Genomic DNA, 18,254 nt, shown 5'->3' on the forward strand with positions numbered 1-18,254 from the left:
AATTAATATTAAACCGTGTCGAGAGATTTTGTTATCGACATTTACTGCGAATTAAATATGTTTGGGATAAATTATTATTTATCTCTCGTTCATATTTTTCTCTCCCACCCTGTATATCTCTAGGCCTATATATTCATACATATAAAACGTATCTGTATGTACGCAAATCTACGATACTTATATAAATTTTAAAATGCTCAGAAATTAAAACAAAATATATCGCATGGAATTGTAAAATATGAAAGTGTGTCATTTTGTGTGTCTGCATTTTCGATATGAATTTAGTTGTACCATGAAACTTTGAAAATTCGATTAATCGAAATTCCAAATATATCGATACGTCAATTTTCTTATACTTAATATCAGTCCCTTCAATGTCTGTGCGTAGCAATTGAGTATTTGCATGTCAAGGACTTGAATATTTAACGTAAGAGATATTTTGAGAATACACCATACAATTTGAAGGACTACCAAACGATTATCAAAAAGTAGTTAAAGGAGAATGCAATTCGCATGGAAATGTAAAATTATTACAGAATATTTATATTACTGCTATCTCCTGAGGTATATGCAATGAAGAATTTTATAAATATTTATTCGAAAAGTGATGGGAAAGTTATAAAAAATATATATAAATTTAAAACTATATAATAATCTTGTATATAATTTTATTAATTAACATGTTTCATTGTTTGTCAGGTAACAATAATTATTGGTGACCCGTTCTTCGTTCGTGCATGGAGGGTTGCCGCTCTCAGGAGCACTCCACTCTGCTGCTGGGCGCTATTAATTATATTTCGTTTTTATACATCAACTACTTTCTAATCATTGTTCTAACAATATTTTTTTCTCTTCCAGATAGAGATACGCATTAGGAAATTTTCGCAAATGTTCTACCATTTCAAGGAATTTATTAGTATTATACATGTACACGTATCATAAGTGGATCAAACCATCCGTACAGCAAGCTTTAGCAGTATCTTACTTAACTAACAATTATATAATGTAACCATTTTTTTGACGGGTTCCATTTTCGGACCCGCTTCTCTTCAAACCACATAAATACTTAATTATTCTCTAAAGCTACAATTTCCAGCTTATCCTCGAAAATGATCGCTATTCTTCACAATCCGTTATAGTTGCATGCCCTGACTCATTAGTATTTCCATCGAGCGGGTGTCTATTATGTTCCGATGTTTGTATTCCCACTTTTATTCCAATCATCCCAGTAGCTCTCATCCGACTTGTTAAAGGGAAGAGTATTCCACGAGAATGTTTATCAACAGGTTTGCAAACTGCAATGGATCTTTATTGATTATTAAGTACTACGGTTTGGCGATGTTAGTCAAATACTGGATGATGGGAAGCAAAAGAAAGATGTATTCTTATACATCTTATTATATGTTATTTTACATAGTATGAATGATTTAGAAGTTCGTACTCGTAAAGATGAAACAAAGAATAAATAATAATGTAACGCGACTTTTAACTAATTTGCGGATAATTCTGGACGATAATCTTGTACAATAGGTCATTGTACAAAGCATAAAAGTAAGTATAAAACGCTATGTAAATTAAATATCTTCTAAACTTAACGGTTTATTAATAGAATATGTTGTTAGTAAAGTTGTTAATCTTTGTAATTTCAGCGCATCCTGTAATCAGATCTAAGCACTTCTTCCGGTCTACGTTAGAGTTTCAGCTTCAAATATTATCCTTCTAATGTGAGAAATTTACTTTCATTATTTGAAAATTCTAAGTAAATGCTTATTATACAGTTTTCAGGATAGACTGCAGATTAAACAATTATGGATTCATATCCGTCGATCGTGAAGATATTCGGATACTGGTATGATATATAAGCGGATAGCATCGAAAACCTTTTGCTTCTTGGTACTTCTATAGTGCTTTACAATGTGTTGCAATTGCTGGTCATTACATATTTGTTTAAACTAGGAGTCGAAGTTATTCTAGTATCTTTATGATTGATTCGATATGCCCCGTGATACATCTTGCGGTCATCCATCTGCTGAAGATTACTCAACTAACGATGTTCCTCCATAAACCGAGAACCACTGTTGGAACACCTGAATACTTAATAAATGGATAAAATTAACATTAATAACGACTGTCTGTGACCGATCCACATCTTATCCGACGACAAACGCGTTCGACAGTCGCATGTGATATATGACTTAGGAAAGTTTCTTGAGGAAGGTGGATCGGTAGTACCTTTGGCATTTTCTTGGCCAAAGTGTCTCGGAAACTATCTAATCGGTGTTTCTTTTGATAAGAACATTATTTGGCATGGACTCGGAAGAATACGGTAACGAATTGTCAAAAAACGAGGTAATACTCTTTATAATTCTTTGCTAATGAAAAATATGAAAAACTTAGAAGTATTCTTACTAAAAGCGATGCCTTTAAGGAGACTTTTCAAAAATTTTGCCAAAATAACTGTAGTATGTAGTATGCTCAGTATTCGAAGTATGAAACATGTACAGAAGCGATTGGAAATGTAAAAAGTAATTGGTTTTGTCATATGGTCGAATATATTAAGTGCGACCGCGCGATAAATATAAAGTTTCTCTAAATAAAAGTCAATCGTATAACGTTTCTAAAACATATTGTTTTTTATTTCATTTTACAGTCAGAAAATGATAGCCTGTATGAGGATTGCGCGCATTCACCAATATTATTAGATTTAGATAAAAATTCTAAACAGCAACGACAGCAACAAGAGATATTAAGTCAGGAAGAAAACTCACAGTCTAAATTATGTGGTGTCAATCAATATTTGCAAGAACAATTAATAAGAAATGGATCAGGTATATTTACGAATCATATTTTTCTGTATCCTCTGTATAACATAATAAATGTGAAATATTTTTACGGTAGATTCTAGTACATCTCGTCGACATGTACAATCGACGAGGAAGTCATGGCAGAATGGAAATTTCGAAGACCGTCAGCAAAATAACGATCGAGTAATCGTAATAAGAGTCCCCGAACCGGAAGTGATCAACACTCATCCCCATTTAGAAATCCTTCACGAAACTAACATTAAATCGGTCCAAAGAGAACCATCGCAAACAGAAAAGGGTAAAAATGCATATGCAATATCTTCCAAATGCTCTTTCACGATTAAAAATCTTACAGTTTTAAATAGAATTGGCAACATTAGCATATTTATATAAATAAAATTATTTTCGTTACTTTTAGATACATTATATCTATAGAACGGTATAATTTGACCTTTACTAAATTAATTTCCGTATTATTTAGACGATAATCCATTTCCAGATTACAAAAAGTCAGCTTGTGATCGTGAACGAACGAGAATGCGCGACATGAATCGCGCTTTTGAGCTTCTTCGATCAAAACTACCAAATTTTAAACCACCCGGAAAGAAACTTTCAAAGATCGAGTCGCTCAGGCATGCAATTACGTACATACGGCACCTGCAAAGCCTTTTAGAGCCACAATACAGCTACGTTCCGAATATACCTGATAGAAGTTATTACAATAATAATACGCCAATTACTATGAGCACATCTTTCGATGTTCAACATGCATCTAGATGGGAATCTTTCGCTTATTATCGTTATGATTATCACGCGCCGTTCGTTAATCCTCCTCCGTCATTACCTTCGCCAATTCATCCTCGAGTATCAACAGAACAGAACGATCGCCAGTTTTCTTACAATACACGACATTAATGCTCTTACAAAGCAGGTTTGTAAATTGGATAAAATTTCTTTACCTTTAGATTAAATAGTTGTTTATCATAATGTAGGATACTTAAATAAATTTATATAACATTTTATATTTTATATAAAATACATTTTATTCCATTAATAAATAACAATAAAAATATTTACACGTATTGAAAGTATAAATTACTTTCTAATTATTAATTGCACAATTTAAAATTATAAAATTTTATTATTTTAATTATAAAATCAATTTTATTATAAAATCACAAGTATATATGTATATATATACATATACTTAGATATCATTGAGAAAACAATTCTTCCTCTGATGCTTCTTCAACCAAATTCAAACTACTTTCCGACTTTTTATTTTCAGAACTGTAGGTTTGTTCCTTACAATTGTCCGAAGTATCTATTTTATTATTTGCACAATGTCTACTACTAGATGGTTTATTAGTTATTTTATCATCAGCATTGTAATCAATTTTTTTAGCTTGTTTTGTATTCATAGGTTTATTATTTCCAGGAGATTTTCGTTTGCCAACTTTGCTAGACACTATTGCAGGATCAATTTCTACAACATGATCTTCTCTTTCAGATGCTTCACTTTCATCTGTAGTCGCATCAAAAACGAAGTCTTCAGTATTCTGTTGGTTTTCATTTATTTTACTTTCTAATTCTCTAATCTTCATTTTTTTTGAGTTTAGAAGAAGTATAAACTTCTTATATAGATTTCGTTCCATACTTATTTTAGTCTCAATCATTTCTTCCACTTTTGAATTTAATTCTTTATTTACATTCATTAAATTCTGCTTTTCTTCTTCCAATAAGCTTGCTCTGTCTTGAATACATTGATATAATTTTAACAATTGCTGAAGACTATTGCAAACAACTTGAATATCTAAAATAGAATGCAATTTAATTATCCCAAACGTCCATACATTATTCTTCCACTGTAGAGTTTCGTTTTTAATTAAAAAATTAATTGTTTTATCCTTCCCGCAAAGTATTTTCTTTGTTTGCTCAAAATATTCATCAAATGATTTCGATAATGTGCTAGAAAAATTATTTATATCTTTGGTATCCATCTATAATATTAAAATTGCTTTATTGGAAAGATATCAATTTTAATCCGCAGTTTTGATCTACCTACTAACCTCACCGCATAACGGTGGAATTGTTGGTTCTAACAACATTAATTTAAAATGCGAATTAAACCATTCTACGTAAAGTGTATAAAATTTATTATCAACCTGATTAAGAATTTCACATCCAGTTACTTCAGTCATAGCAATAATGATTCTTAATATGTTGAATGTAGGTTAGGCAACTTTAAATGTTTAGATTACAATGTTGCGATATTTATAAAAGTAAAAATTTCTGTGATACGATCGTGATACATTCAATATCGATATCGTACTTAATTACAGTCATGTTCAATAAAATTTAAATAATAATACCGTGTTTATACAACTACATAAATATTTACAATTAAAATATAAACTGACACGTATTCCATAGATGTTGTCCTATCTCAAGGCCTGGGCATTCTCATTGAAATTCATGTCCAAAATAAACTTCTGATGTATGTCACCTATGGCGTTGCAGGCAGAGCATTTAATATCGAAAGTTGCAAATCTATAAACTCGATTAGTTTTCTATGATATCAATTTTAAAACAATATTCAAAATATTTATATATAGAAAGAGAGAGAGAGAGAGAGAGCGAGGAAGAGCGAGAGGAAGAGAGTCTAGATTCCAAAAAACAATAAGTAATGGAAAAATTTGGAGAAATCGGTCATTTGTATTTATAATAAAAATCATGATTGAAATAACAGCGAAATTAAGTAGAGGACCTGTATATTTTTCTGGAGAGGTTATAGAGTGTTTGGTCACTTTTAGTAATCCACCAAATCCTATTCATCAAATCTCTCAAAGTCACAGGTACTGTAAATAATTTGTACGTATGAAAGAATCAAATTACATGTAATTTGTACATAACTTTTAGTGATATTTTTGAGAGTCTTGCATGGGCTAGTGCCCAGGTTCATTGTCAATGTTCCGCAAATAGTAAAATTGTTTTCTCAGAAAAATTGAATACCACAGTCAGATTAGCAGCCATTAATGCAAGTAAGTTGATTAAATCATACATAAATAATTTAGAAACTATAGTTCATTCTGATTACTTTTTATAATAAATATATTGCAGATACAACATTTGCACCTTGGCAACAGGATAATGGCCATGTTGTTTTAAACACAAAGCCAAAAATTTTATTCTGTGACTTGAGATTATCTCCTGGTGAAAGCAAAACATGTAAGCTTTAATGTGGGTTATTGATGTGTTTATTAGGATGTATAGCTGTTTTATAATAGAAATGTTCCCTAATATCTCTTCTATTGATACTAACAAATTTCATTTCATTATGGATTCACAACTCTATTTAAATTTTATAGATATTTATCGGGAAATAATTCCAAGTGATGCGCCTCCATCTTATAGAGGCCATGCAGTAAAATATTCATATAAAATCACGATTGGGACACAACGAGTAAATACAGCTATAAAATTGCTCAGAATTCCCTTCAGAGTACTTTCTTTAAGTGGTAGTGCATTTAATATTTTTAAACTTATTTCATAATACATTATATACATAGTTCTTGACTTTTTATATTGTAACTTTAACAGAATTGCCTGAAGTAACTGCTTGCAACGATAGTGTTGATTTAAGTCCAAACAATCCATTCATGGAAACGCAACACAGTGAAACTCCTTTAGATGTTGCGTTACAAACTCTTCAGGTTTGTTGTTTCCTCCATAAAACTGACCTTTTATTGAACAAATAAAAGCATTAATATACTATTTCTACATTTAGAATTTAACAGCTAGACGTAGTCCAAACTTTTATAATATTACGAACGGACGAGGACGCGTCGTAAGGTTCTGCCTTTTCAAAAATTCCTACAAACTCGGCGAAGACATAGTTGGTACGTTTGATTTCTCGAATGCCACCGTTTCATGTGCGCAAGTATCCGTTGCGTTGCAATCAGAGGAACACATTTCAGAAGAGTACAGGCGAGGAAAGGCCACATCACCAACCTTAGTTAGTTACAACAAACATCATGAAATGTGTATGGGTTTGAAGTACTCTCATTTAGTATTGCCAATACCATTACACGTAACACCAGATTTTACCACTGATTTAATGACGCTAAAATGGAGATTACATTTTGAATTCGTTACGACCTCTAAATTATTAGAAATACCGAATGAAACTAGCATTAACTGGCAAGGACCATCAACCTTAGACGTTGAAACAATGATTTGGGATTTACCTGTTCATATTCATCCGACAACTACACCGCCCAATACCGCGCAGCAAACAAAATACAACATAGTGATATAGCAAATTGGCAGATATTATATTAATGTATAAATGTTGGAAAGAGAATGTATAAAAGTATGTATATATTAAAACTGTCTTATTTATATACTTCAAATTTGTCAAAACAGATTGTATTTTAGCAACAAATAATTTGCATGTTATTTTAATGATCCAATGTTAGACAATACTATGATTCATTTTCCTTTACATAATTACCAATTACTTTTTAAACGCAAAATAGATAATAAGTTTTGTATAACATTGTTGCAATAATTTAATATCGATGTGTTTTATAAAATAGTAAGAATTTATGTTATTATATTGTAATACCAATATTCATACTATCATATAACGAAGTTATTTTTTATGCTTTCATTTTTAAAATAATCTTGTGACAATAATCGTATCGCTTGCTGAAATGTTAATTGAGTTTTGTATTTCATACTCGTCTACAGTACGTCACGTGTGTGTGTAACGCATAGCTCTGAAATTGCTGTCACCACGTGGTAGCGTATTTTACTTCATTGTTGTGTGCACACGTGCGTAAAAACGAAATGAAAAATCGAAAGAAAACTTTGAAAAGGAAGTCGAATAAAGAAAAAAATGATAATGAAGTCGAGAAGGAAGAAATGGATTCAACGAAATCTACAATTGAAAAAGAATCGGTAATGATCTTCCTCATTGATATAATCTAACCTATAAAAATGTTTACACATTACAAGTTTCTGTCAGTAATTGTCTTAATTGTGGTCTATATTACTTAAACCCTCTTAAAATTCCATTCAAAATTGTTTGTCATAATAATTTTTTAAATATTTATATACATTAGGCATGTGCTTGTACGTTGTAACAAAATGCATAATATGTATGTCACTGTTAATGTTTCAAAGTGATAACATATACAAACGATTAATAGAAAATTTATTTAGGATTCAGGTACGGAAGATTTGTTATTAATGGAAATGAATAACAGTGATGAGAGCACAGACGAGGAAGTAGATGAAGATGCAGATGTTATTGAATCAGATGCTGAAACAGATCCGATAGTCTTTCAATCGAGTGATGAAGAAGAATTAAGTTTTGAGACAGATTCTGATGATCTTGGCCTACACGAAGATTATTCCGAGAGTAACGATGAAAATATTTCTTCTGATGAAAGGAATGATGAAGGTACAAGTGAAAGCATTGAGAAGAAACAGGAAGATTCCAAAAGTGCTTCGACATCAAAGAATAATAAACTTAAAATGAAGAAAAGTGATTCTTCGTTATCTAATGTTAATAAAAAAAATGTATCCGCTATACCAAAAATTGATAATCGAAACAAAGGATTAGGAAATAAAATTGACAAATCGGATGAATCAATTTCCAAAGCTAAAGGGAAAAGTAAAGTGCAAAGTAAAATGAGTTTAAAAACAAATGAAGATGTTGGAAAGTCTAAAGAAATGGGCACTAAAGAAAATGTTATACTTAACACAAGCAATAAAAATGAGAATAGTAATAAGTCGGTAGCAAATCAACAAGTAGATGAATATGAATATGATAGTTCTGATGAAGAAGATATTCGTAACACAGTAGGAAATATACCAATGAAATGGTACGATGATTATGAGCATATTGGGTATAACTGGGATGGTAAAAAAATTATAAAACCTCAAAAGGGTGATCAGTTGGACAACTTTTTGAAAAGAATGGAAGATCCAGATTTTTGGAGAACAATTAAAGATCCTCAAACTGGACAGGACGTTGTGTTAAGTGAGGCAGATATAGATCTAATCACAAGAATTCAAAAACGGAAAATTCCTGATGTAACTTTTGACGAATATGCCGTGAGTCTTTTTAATCAAATTAATGTAAATGATTTTCAATAAGGGTAATATTGTCAAACCAGGGATTCACAAATAACTATAGATGTATTAACAATAATTCATAAATTATGTTTTTATTGTGTTCCTTTCTTTTAGCCTTGGATAGACTGGTTCACGTCGGAAGTAATGAAAACTCCATTACGTCAATTTCCCGAACACAAACGTTCTTTCTTACCATCAAAAATGGAAGCAAAAAAAGTATCGAAATTGGTTCATGCACTTAAGATGGGCTGGATAAAATCTTCCGCTGAATTGGAAAAAGAAAGGCAGCAAAAGAAGAATGAACCAGAATTTTATATGTTATGGCAGTCAGATGATCAAGCTGAAGAAATGCGTAGAATTCATAAACATATCCCACCGCCAAAAAGACATCTACCCGGACATGCAGAAAGTTATAATCCTCCGCCAGAATATCTATTTGACAAAAGGGAATTGAGAGAATGGAATAAACTGCAAACGACACCTTGGAAACGAAAGTTACACTTCATTCCAGAAAAATATAATTCACTTCGCGAAGTTCCTGCGTATCCTAGATATATTAAAGAAAGATTCCAGAGGTGTCTGGATTTGTATTTGTGTCCTAGAGCACTGAAAATGAGATTAACAATTGAACCAGAAGCTTTGGTTCCTCAATTACCAAGTCCAAAAGATTTGCAACCTTTCCCTACAACAATGTCCATGATATTTAAAGGTCACCAAGATATGGTGAGAAGTATTACTGCAGAACCAATGGGACAGTACATTGCTTCTGGCGGTGATGATATGAATTTAAAAAGTAAGTACAATCTCTAGTGCGGGTAGAACAAAATATACCATCAAACAACATAAATTTATAAAAATGTTTATAACAATATTCATTACTTTGTAGTATGGGAAGTATCAACAGGAAGGTGTGTAAAATCGATACCATGTGGTGGGATAATTAGATCTGTGGCATGGTGTCCAAATCAATCCCTATCACTTATAGCAGTAGCTGCAGATAAAAAAGTTCTTTTAATAAATCCTGGAGTTGGGGATCATTTGATCACTAATAAGACGAACCAATTGCTAGAAATAATACCTCAGAATGATGTCATAGGTATTACAATATATGTATATATAGCTCTTTTATAATGTTCTATAAAATATAATTGAAATAAGAAAAAATGATTGAATTGAAATAATTGGATGTATCCTTTTGTTATAGTAAATGAACGAGTGAAAACTGCTGTTCAGTGGGAACACGCAGAAGGTGAATATTGGAACAATGGCATTAGAGTAATTTTAAATCACTTTAAAACAGTGAAACAAGTAACGTGGCACGGCAAAGGTGATTACTTTGCCACTGTTATGCCTGATGGTCAAAATAGATCTGTCTTAATAAATCAATTATCGAAACGGAGATCTCAATTGCCGTTCACAAAGTCGAAAGGTTTAATACAGTGTGTTTTGTTTCATCCAATTAGGCCTTATTTATTTGTAGCGGTAGGTAAAAATGATCCTATATGAGGAAGGGTGAGAGCAGAAATTTTAACGTAAAAATACCAATGTATAATTGCGATATAATAATTTTAGACCCAACGAAATGTACGGATATACGATTTAGTAAAACAAGAAATGATTAAGAAGTTGCTATCAAACTCGCAATGGATATCAACAATGGCAATACATCCAGGTAAACAGATTGAATATGACTTAGTAAATAAATATTTATACTGTCATTATTTTTTTGTATTTTTAGGGGGTGACAATGTTTTAGTAGGCACTTATGATCGCAAAATGCTCTGGTTTGATCTTGATTTGAGTACAAAACCTTACCAAACATTACGTTTACATGGTACTGGTGTTCGTGGTGTTTCGTTTCATAAGCGATATCCTCTTTTCGCATCTGGAGCTGATGATAGAGGTCTGATCGTTTCCCATGGAATGGTATACAAGTAAGATAACTTATATTTGTAATTATATTAGACATCATTGTTCAGAATTTCTATTTATTTCATAATATATTTCAGCGATTTGTTGCAAAATCCACTGATTGTACCACTTAAAAGATTATGCAATCATGAGTCTTATAATGACTTTGGTATTTTGGACGTGATGTTTCACCCTATTCAACCATGGGTATTTTCTGCGGGTGCGGATTCAACAATACGAATGTATAGTTGAATCTTATACATATTTATAAAATTAATTAATAAATTTGTTTCCTTCCATGTGTTTACCAACGCAATTTTTAACGTAATAAAAAAAACTAATATCATCATGCACAAACACGATAAAAGTTTTAATGAAGAAAAAATTAAAATAAATTTCTCAACTATTTTATTTTTATGCGAGGAATTTGCAACTTTTGTATCTTAAGTGTTTACAAGACTAAACATATAGGAACTTTTGTATCGCAACAGAGGTGTGATGACCAAAAAGTCAAAAGAATATATAATAAATATTCCTTTATCAGAATAGTATAAGATTTATCTATTTTTAATTAATTACATTAAAAATCAGATAAATCTTTTAAATAAAATATTGATATATTTACGAAAAATTTAAAACTAAATGTTACTATACGAAGTACAAAAATTTACAAAAGAAAAGCTTTTTCATTAACAAAATTAGTAATAAATGACAGAAGTATAAAAAATAGAAACATCGAAAACGCCTGTTTTATCAAACAATATATTTTATATATAAAAAATAATTTAAAAATATGATCCAAACTTATTTAGAGATTATATTGTATTTGACAATGACAATAATTCCGATTGCAAAGTAACTAAAACCCCATTTTTTTGTCTGCAGGTCACAAAATATTTTGTACTTTCAATTCTTAATGGATGGTTATAAATATCGTTGTACGTTCCGTAAAAAGTAAAATTAAAATGGTGAAAAGATTAAAACGCATGAAATATTCTGCGATCTGCAAATAAAATATTAAATAGTGGTTCCATAAAAATTTGAGAAATAATGGAAGTTTCTACGAGTCTGTGAATTAACTTACTTATTTACTTATAATATTATTGATGAATTTAAAAATATAGCATAAAGTATAATTATTCATAATACAGTATATACAGGGTGTACAATACAGGGTTATTCATGATTTTTCAGCCACTTGCGTTATTAACAAAAATTTTAGCTCTACTGAATAGAGAAATGTACAGCGATTACAAACATTTAGAAAATAATTTTTTTCATAGTGAACCGAAAGCAATATTGTTTTTAAAATTGAACAATCCATATTTGTTCACGAAAATTAAAAGGGCATTAAAGAATGAGCGCGAAGGTATCACAGATCTAAAATAAGTATTCAGCATGATATATACAATGAAAATTATCGCTGTATATCGTTCACTTAATACGGACTTAAATTTTCGTTAACTTTATCTATTGTATTGCCGTAAATGACTAAAAAATCGTGCAGAACATTAAATTAAGCACCCTGTATACGGACACATTTATATACACAGGTATACATGTGCGTACGTTTAAGATGTGGGTGGAGAATGGCCCAAACATTGCCATTCGGGTTCTCCACATTCGCAAATACGTCCAGCGTGTCTGACTTGGAAAACTGTAACTATACCCCTGTTATCATCAAATCTGCAAGTTATGTGTAAATCGTGAATTAAGAAAGTATAAAACTGACTACCCCAACGTTGTCTTAAATATACCGATCTGGGGTCTTCGCGAAGGACATTTTCGATCGCTACTTTCTGATCGTTAATTTTAGTTCCCAAGATCTCGTTTAATTGGATCAATGCACGATCGTTAAATACGACACATAACGGAGTTCGTGGTCTAGATATCCATTCTGGAATTCTTATTTCAGAGGAGCTATTAGCTTCTGCTTCTCTGTTTTCAGTGTTCCTTGATTCAAAGGAAACTAACGAATTTGTATTTCCACTGTCGGGTAAGCTGTTGTTTGATGTTGTCCTTATTACCTGATTCGGTAAAACTTGCGAAGGAGTGAGCATTTGTGATTCTAATCCTTCTTCTCCATCAGGTGCTTCTCGTATTCCCATTCTTATAGGGGAATTATCGATTCTCGAAGTTAACGATCGTCTATTAATTAAATCTATGTCGGTACCGCAAACGGTATTTGGTCCATCGGCGCCGTCTAAAAGTCTCGAGCGAGAAGCATGTGTTTCAGTGTAATCAGAGCCCATGCTTCTCGAGACGTATGTTGGTTCAACATTAGTACGACCGCTTACGTTAATGCTTTGTAATCTATGATTTATATCTACAAAACTTTCTGGTTGTTCTAAATGAGACGCAAGTATGTTATGCCCTGCAGTCGTATTCAGGCTTGATCTCATGTCGGACAAAGTGTCGGAAAATGTATGAGGTGTCCTATGTATACTTGTTACATCCATGTTATGTGGTAGTACGCTATTGTTGTGCAAATTGATATCGCTTAATTCGGAAAAATGTCTCATACCGACATAACTCTCAAAGTTTGAATTCCTTTGAAACTCTTCAGCCTGCAGTCTCAGAGCAATTTCTTCGTCTCGAGAAACATCTGTTTCTTGATTCGTTTTGTTAATACCTTTCCTATAATAAGATTCTGATAAGAAATTTCTCGTTTCGTCCCCAAGATCGACATTTGTATCGAACGTGGTACATGTTTGATTTCTGGCAGTTTCTTCTATACATTCAAACGCATCGTCTAAATAGGGCTCTTGTGATCTGTTACTTAATTTCTCAAAAAATAATGGACTATCATACTGCGGTATGTAAGGTTTTATATCTAGGACAGGCGATTGGTCAACCATATCCACACCTTCGAAATAAATCGTGTGATTTTCTATGTTTGTAATTTTTACTAAGCTTAAGCCAATCGGACATGGCCGATGTGGCGAACGAGTTGAGAATACGCCAGTTTTCGTACCATTTAATCGCGGCGGTGCAACTTTAGCGTGCACGTGCGTCGAATCGTTTCTATGAAAATAGAATAGAACCCTATCGGAAAGGAAACAATTATATGTTAATGGTACTAATGAATAAATAGAATCAGAGTGCAATATACTTATTATACATTCTTTCCAGTCATCTTACCACATGTGTGAGAAGTCCTGCAGTCCTTCGAGTGCATGATCAGGATTAGTAAATATGGAATTGTATAGCAACAGCTTTCCTGGTACCTTTCCACAAATTCCTGTTTGCCTAGGCGTGCCACGTTTGCTAGGAAACCAGGTGGATATTACTCCAATCGGTTTCAGTTTTATAGCATCATTATCCGTACTAGTACCAGGTTTCACATTATCTGATCCCACAACTTTTGTTTCAGACATGGACGCTCCATTTCGAAATGATTCCAAAAGGCGCTTTATAGTATCAACATCTTTTTCATGGACGTATCGAAGACTTTTTATCTGCTGCCTGTAAAAATTTGATAAACACACACTAAATAACGTTCAAGCATAACGAACCTTTACACTAATAATTTTCAATGAAAAGTGTAATATTATAAACAGTAACATTAGTTGCTTCGCTTGGATATCATACTGCAAAGAAATCCTCATACATTTCAGTTCACACTTACAAATAAATGTGTAATACACTATATTACATGGATACACTGTATGTATGTGTACGCGCGCGCGCGCATGTATCCGTATACCAGGAATGTGCAGGTATGCAGAAAACAGCATGTTTGAATAGAACTTGTTGATATCTTTTCAAACAATTCCTTGATTCTATGAAAAGAAAATGTAAGAAAAAAGTGGAAAGTAGTACCTCAAGTTGTTTATTTCTTTTCTGGCTATATTTAACTGACCAAGCAAGTATTTAGCATTAAATTCCAAATTTTGACAAGCAGAATCCATAACTGCCCACTGCTCCTCCGAGCGTAATCACCGATCGAATCAGAATGAATCGAGATACATCTGCGCCATGGATTAAATAAACCAGGGCACGAGTACTCAATGCGTTAAAGTGTTGTCAGAATTATAACGCTATCTGTTGTACCATATTACTACTAAGTTGTGAAAGGCGGCATATTCGTACCTTGAACTGAAATATATATTCATGATATTTCATTTCAACGTTGAAGTACGTTTCAAGGAGCATAAAATTATGTTATAAGAAGAATAGGTGTATTTGTGTAAAATTAAATTTTGCACAATTTAATCTATTAATTTATATGAAAGTATTTACTCATTCCCTGTGGTATATCAAAAGAGAGCGTTTTACATTTGTAATGTCTTACAATAATGTTCCATCTTAATATTAGATTTGATAGATCAACGTTTGCGATATTTTTAGATAATGCTTTAGATTCATTTGTTAAAACTTGTTGATGGCATTGCAGGTCTTTATTAATCTGTATGCAATCTTCCGAGTTTGTTTGGTTCAATTCATTCGGATCAATTTTTGACTTTGTTTCAGAGGAATCTATTTTTCCAAAATCTGAAATAGTATAAACTTCATTATTAAGCTAAGTTATTTATTATGAAAAAAATTTAAAGATGTTTTCCTTAAAAACACTACTTATATTCCTTCCACATTTATTTTTAATGACAAAAAAACTCTTACTTCTTGGTATATTCAAAGAGTAAGAATTCTTGAGTGGTTCTTCTTGTTTTCCCAAATCTGTGTGTAAACTACCCATACTGTTCATTAATTCAGTTAATTTACTACAGTGATCATTGGATACTATACATTTTTTACTTCTTTTAGTTGATATAATTCTATTTTCATTGAAGTCTAAGTATCTATTAATTGTATCCAAAGGCACCAACTGTTGATCTAATTTATCAGAATGGTATAATAATGATTGGGTTTCAGGAGAAGCAGAGTGCATGCTGTTTAAGTTCGTCAACGATTGCGGAACATTTTTAGTAGAATTACTTATCCTCTTAGAATCGTCTTTACATTGTGAAGAGTTTTTGGGTACTGAAAGCAAGACAAAAGGTATACGTTTTACAACAAGCTTTTCAACGACATGCTCATACTCCTTGGTATCGTTATCCATCATTTCTTCCAACAATTGTTTCTTACGAGTAATTTTAAAGCAGTTCAAGAATGATTTGCAACAATTAGCTGTAAGATCAGGAATAGAATTGGCTCTTGATGAATCAAGCAATCCAGCCTCGTATGAATTAGTAGAAGCTTCTAATTTTTCATTCATTTCAAATATATTTTGTTTAAACTATTATGCAATACAACACAGTGAATTTTGAGAGCTCCAGTTTGGTTTAAAGAAAATTGTGATTTAAACTTTTGGGTTTCTGCGATATAGAGATATTCATAGTCATGATAACATGCATTACAGGCATTTGCTTCAAAGTGGAGACCACTTTAATATACTTCGCTTAAAAAAGACATAATTTTGCGAAATTCTCATCATGTAATTGTAAATTTGATGCTCAATATTTCTTACTGATTATGTTTACGTATAAATTTGTATTCCCCTAAGAGCAAAGATTAATCTCTAAAAGGTGGCACCATCTCTGTAAAAACTGCTGAAACTGGTCGTACATCGTTATCGATGGCAAAGTGAACTGCTGCGACACGTGGCGCCATCTCTGTGAAAAGTACTCAAACTGGTCGCACATCGTTACCGACAGCGAAGTGAACTACTGCGCGAGTGGCGCCATCTCTGTGGAAAGCGCTGAAACTACTCGCAAAATAGTTCCCTAGTTCCACCGCGAGATGGCGCCACCAAGCGGTCGACGCAAGTTGCGCCATCTCGCGGTGGAACTAGGGAACTATTTTGGGAGTAGTTTCAGCGCTTTCCACAAAGATGGCGCCACTCGCGCAGTAGTTCACTTCGCTGTCGGTAACGATGTGCGACCAGTTCGAGCACTTCTCACAGAGATGGCGCCACTAGTCTGTCAATAATTATGCAATCAGTTTAACCACTTTTCAGAGAGATGGCGCCACGTGTTCGTGTGTACGTTTAAGGTTAATATCGAGTGTAGTTAAAACGAAATGCTCATGCATTCATGTATACAATATATAAAGTGATCTTAATTTGGGAAGTCTGGTGAAATTGTTTAAAGGAAAGGCGAGTTTTACAAATTGCCTGTCTATATAATGGCGGCAGTAAAATTGAATCCGTCGAGTTCACCTTCTGTCGAATTAAGTTCGTATCGCGATCAACATTTTAAGGTTAGTTTGTGTTTACATCTTTCGGCTTAAAAAACATTTATATTGTTACATCTAATATGTGCAATAACATAGGAATAAATAAGAATAATTTATTCTTAGATGTATAAATTGGTTCTACTGTACTAATAATAATGATTTAGTTGGTCGCTAGTAATAATGTTTGTTCTCAGGGCTCAAGAGCTGAACAGGATAGGCTTCTAAGAAATTCTACAACTCTCTATGTTGGAAATTTATCTTTTTATACTACAGAGGAACAGATATATGAACTATTTTCAAAGTGCGGCGATATCAGGAGGATTATAATGGGTTTGGATAAATATAAAAAAACTCCTTGTGGTTTTTGTTTTGTTGAATATTATCAGAGGAGCGATGCTGAAAATTGCATGCGATATATCAATGGGACACGTTTAGATGACAGAATAATCAGAACAGATTGGGACGCTGGCTTTATCGAGGGTAGACAGTATGGGCGTGGTAAAACTGGTGGACAAGTGTGTACCATTAGTTTGTATAAGAATATAATTGTTACTGTTAATTACGCATATGTTATTATTTGTTGATTTTTTATAATTGTATCTGTACAGGTGCGAGATGAATATAGGTCAGATTTTGACAGTGGACGGGGTGGTTATGGAAAAATAATACAGCAGAAAGTGACACCACTTTCAGATGGAGCTTTTGGACGTTGAAGCTTTTCGAGCACAACTGCTTTTCTATGCTAAATTTTGTATGTACACAAAAATTATGGGAGTATTTAGGTAGCTACATTTAAGGGTAGACAACCAGACATCTGAACTACTCATTGCGATCAATCTGTGTGTACACGTACGGCGAATAAGGACAAATATATGTATATACAAAACGTTTTAACCCTTTCAGCCTGGCTGGAATAGCAGTATTGAAATAATCATAACAATGATGATAAGAATATTAATTCTTTCAACCTGACAAAAAGAATTGATTCTGATTATTAATGTTATTATCATTACTTTACCGAGGCACTACTGTTTCAGCCAGATGTATGTCTAAAGGATTAAGTTAAGACAGTTATTTAAAAAATAATAATAGATGATATGTATTTTGGCTATTCCATTTTTATTTCAAGTTCTGCCTTATCCTTTTTCTACAACATAAAAGGATTAGAATATTTGGACAAGAAATATTTATTGAATCTGTCTCGAAAGGTTTATCCTCATA

At 32.5% G+C, this 18,254-nt stretch overlaps 7 protein-coding genes across 10 annotated transcripts; 4 read left to right on the forward strand and 3 right to left on the reverse strand.

Annotated features, from left to right (window-relative positions):
• The first annotated feature begins 2,160 nt into the window (after positions 1-2,160).
• On the forward strand, positions 2,161-3,761 carry Sage (salivary gland-expressed bHLH). The gene is made up of 4 exons (XM_076893881.1): positions 2,161-2,349; positions 2,651-2,828; positions 2,899-3,102; positions 3,304-3,761. The coding sequence occupies exons 1-4, from the start codon at positions 2,308-2,310 to the stop codon at positions 3,717-3,719; spliced, it is 840 nt and encodes a 279-aa protein (XP_076749996.1). The 5' UTR covers positions 2,161-2,307; the 3' UTR covers positions 3,720-3,761.
• A 257-nt stretch (positions 3,762-4,018) lies between these two features.
• Positions 4,019-5,201, reverse strand: LOC143422814 (uncharacterized). The gene is made up of 2 exons (XM_076893749.1): positions 4,874-5,201; positions 4,019-4,804 (listed from the first exon to the last, which is right to left on the reverse strand). Exons 1-2 carry the CDS (start codon positions 5,003-5,005, stop codon positions 4,019-4,021), a joined length of 918 nt encoding a protein of 305 aa, XP_076749864.1. The 5' UTR covers positions 5,006-5,201.
• Positions 5,202-5,464: 263 nt separating this feature from the next.
• LOC143422688 (RAB6A-GEF complex partner protein 2) lies at positions 5,465-7,204 on the forward strand. Of its 2 annotated transcripts, none has more exons than XM_076893493.1 (6): positions 5,465-5,659; positions 5,724-5,845; positions 5,925-6,032; positions 6,173-6,319; positions 6,405-6,517; positions 6,592-7,204. In XM_076893493.1, exons 1-6 carry the CDS (start codon positions 5,538-5,540, stop codon positions 7,120-7,122), a joined length of 1,143 nt encoding a protein of 380 aa, XP_076749608.1. In that variant the 5' UTR covers positions 5,465-5,537; the 3' UTR covers positions 7,123-7,204. The 2 variants fall into 2 exon arrangements, with proteins under 2 accessions (XP_076749608.1, XP_076749607.1); XM_076893492.1 differs by having other exon boundaries at positions 5,466-5,659; positions 6,173-6,322.
• Positions 7,205-7,607: 403 nt separating this feature from the next.
• On the forward strand, positions 7,608-11,270 carry LOC143422919 (ribosome biogenesis protein BOP1 homolog). 3 transcript variants are annotated; one of them, XM_076893897.1, is made up of 9 exons: positions 7,608-7,766; positions 8,031-8,557; positions 8,612-8,927; positions 9,063-9,741; positions 9,835-10,044; positions 10,153-10,430; positions 10,521-10,620; positions 10,687-10,882; positions 10,958-11,270. In XM_076893897.1, the coding sequence occupies exons 1-9, from the start codon at positions 7,656-7,658 to the stop codon at positions 11,109-11,111; spliced, it is 2,571 nt and encodes an 856-aa protein (XP_076750012.1). In that variant the 5' UTR covers positions 7,608-7,655; the 3' UTR covers positions 11,112-11,270. The 3 variants fall into 3 exon arrangements, with proteins under 3 accessions (XP_076750012.1, XP_076750009.1, XP_076750011.1); XM_076893896.1 differs by having other exon boundaries at positions 7,621-7,766; positions 8,031-8,927; XM_076893894.1 differs by having other exon boundaries at positions 8,031-8,927; positions 10,521-10,882.
• An 867-nt stretch (positions 11,271-12,137) lies between these two features.
• LOC143422949 (uncharacterized) lies at positions 12,138-14,792 on the reverse strand. The gene is made up of 3 exons (XM_076893940.1): positions 14,682-14,792; positions 14,001-14,324; positions 12,138-13,904 (listed from the first exon to the last, which is right to left on the reverse strand). Exons 1-3 carry the CDS (start codon positions 14,768-14,770, stop codon positions 12,431-12,433), a joined length of 1,887 nt encoding a protein of 628 aa, XP_076750055.1. The 5' UTR covers positions 14,771-14,792; the 3' UTR covers positions 12,138-12,430.
• A 220-nt stretch (positions 14,793-15,012) lies between these two features.
• Positions 15,013-16,077, reverse strand: LOC143422677 (uncharacterized). Its single transcript, XM_076893480.1, has 2 exons — positions 15,480-16,077; positions 15,013-15,353 (listed from the first exon to the last, which is right to left on the reverse strand). The coding sequence occupies exons 1-2, from the start codon at positions 16,072-16,074 to the stop codon at positions 15,079-15,081; spliced, it is 870 nt and encodes a 289-aa protein (XP_076749595.1). The 5' UTR covers positions 16,075-16,077; the 3' UTR covers positions 15,013-15,078.
• An 806-nt stretch (positions 16,078-16,883) lies between these two features.
• On the forward strand, positions 16,884-17,853 carry Cbp20 (cap binding protein 20). The gene is made up of 3 exons (XM_076893692.1): positions 16,884-17,057; positions 17,228-17,548; positions 17,642-17,853. Exons 1-3 carry the CDS (start codon positions 16,983-16,985, stop codon positions 17,744-17,746), a joined length of 501 nt encoding a protein of 166 aa, XP_076749807.1. The 5' UTR covers positions 16,884-16,982; the 3' UTR covers positions 17,747-17,853.
• The last annotated feature ends 401 nt before the right edge of the window (positions 17,854-18,254 follow it).

This window comes from Xylocopa sonorina, chromosome 4, assembly GCF_050948175.1.
Source record: "Xylocopa sonorina isolate GNS202 chromosome 4, iyXylSono1_principal, whole genome shotgun sequence".
In the NCBI taxonomy this organism is placed as follows: Eukaryota; Metazoa; Arthropoda; class Insecta; order Hymenoptera; family Apidae; genus Xylocopa; species Xylocopa sonorina.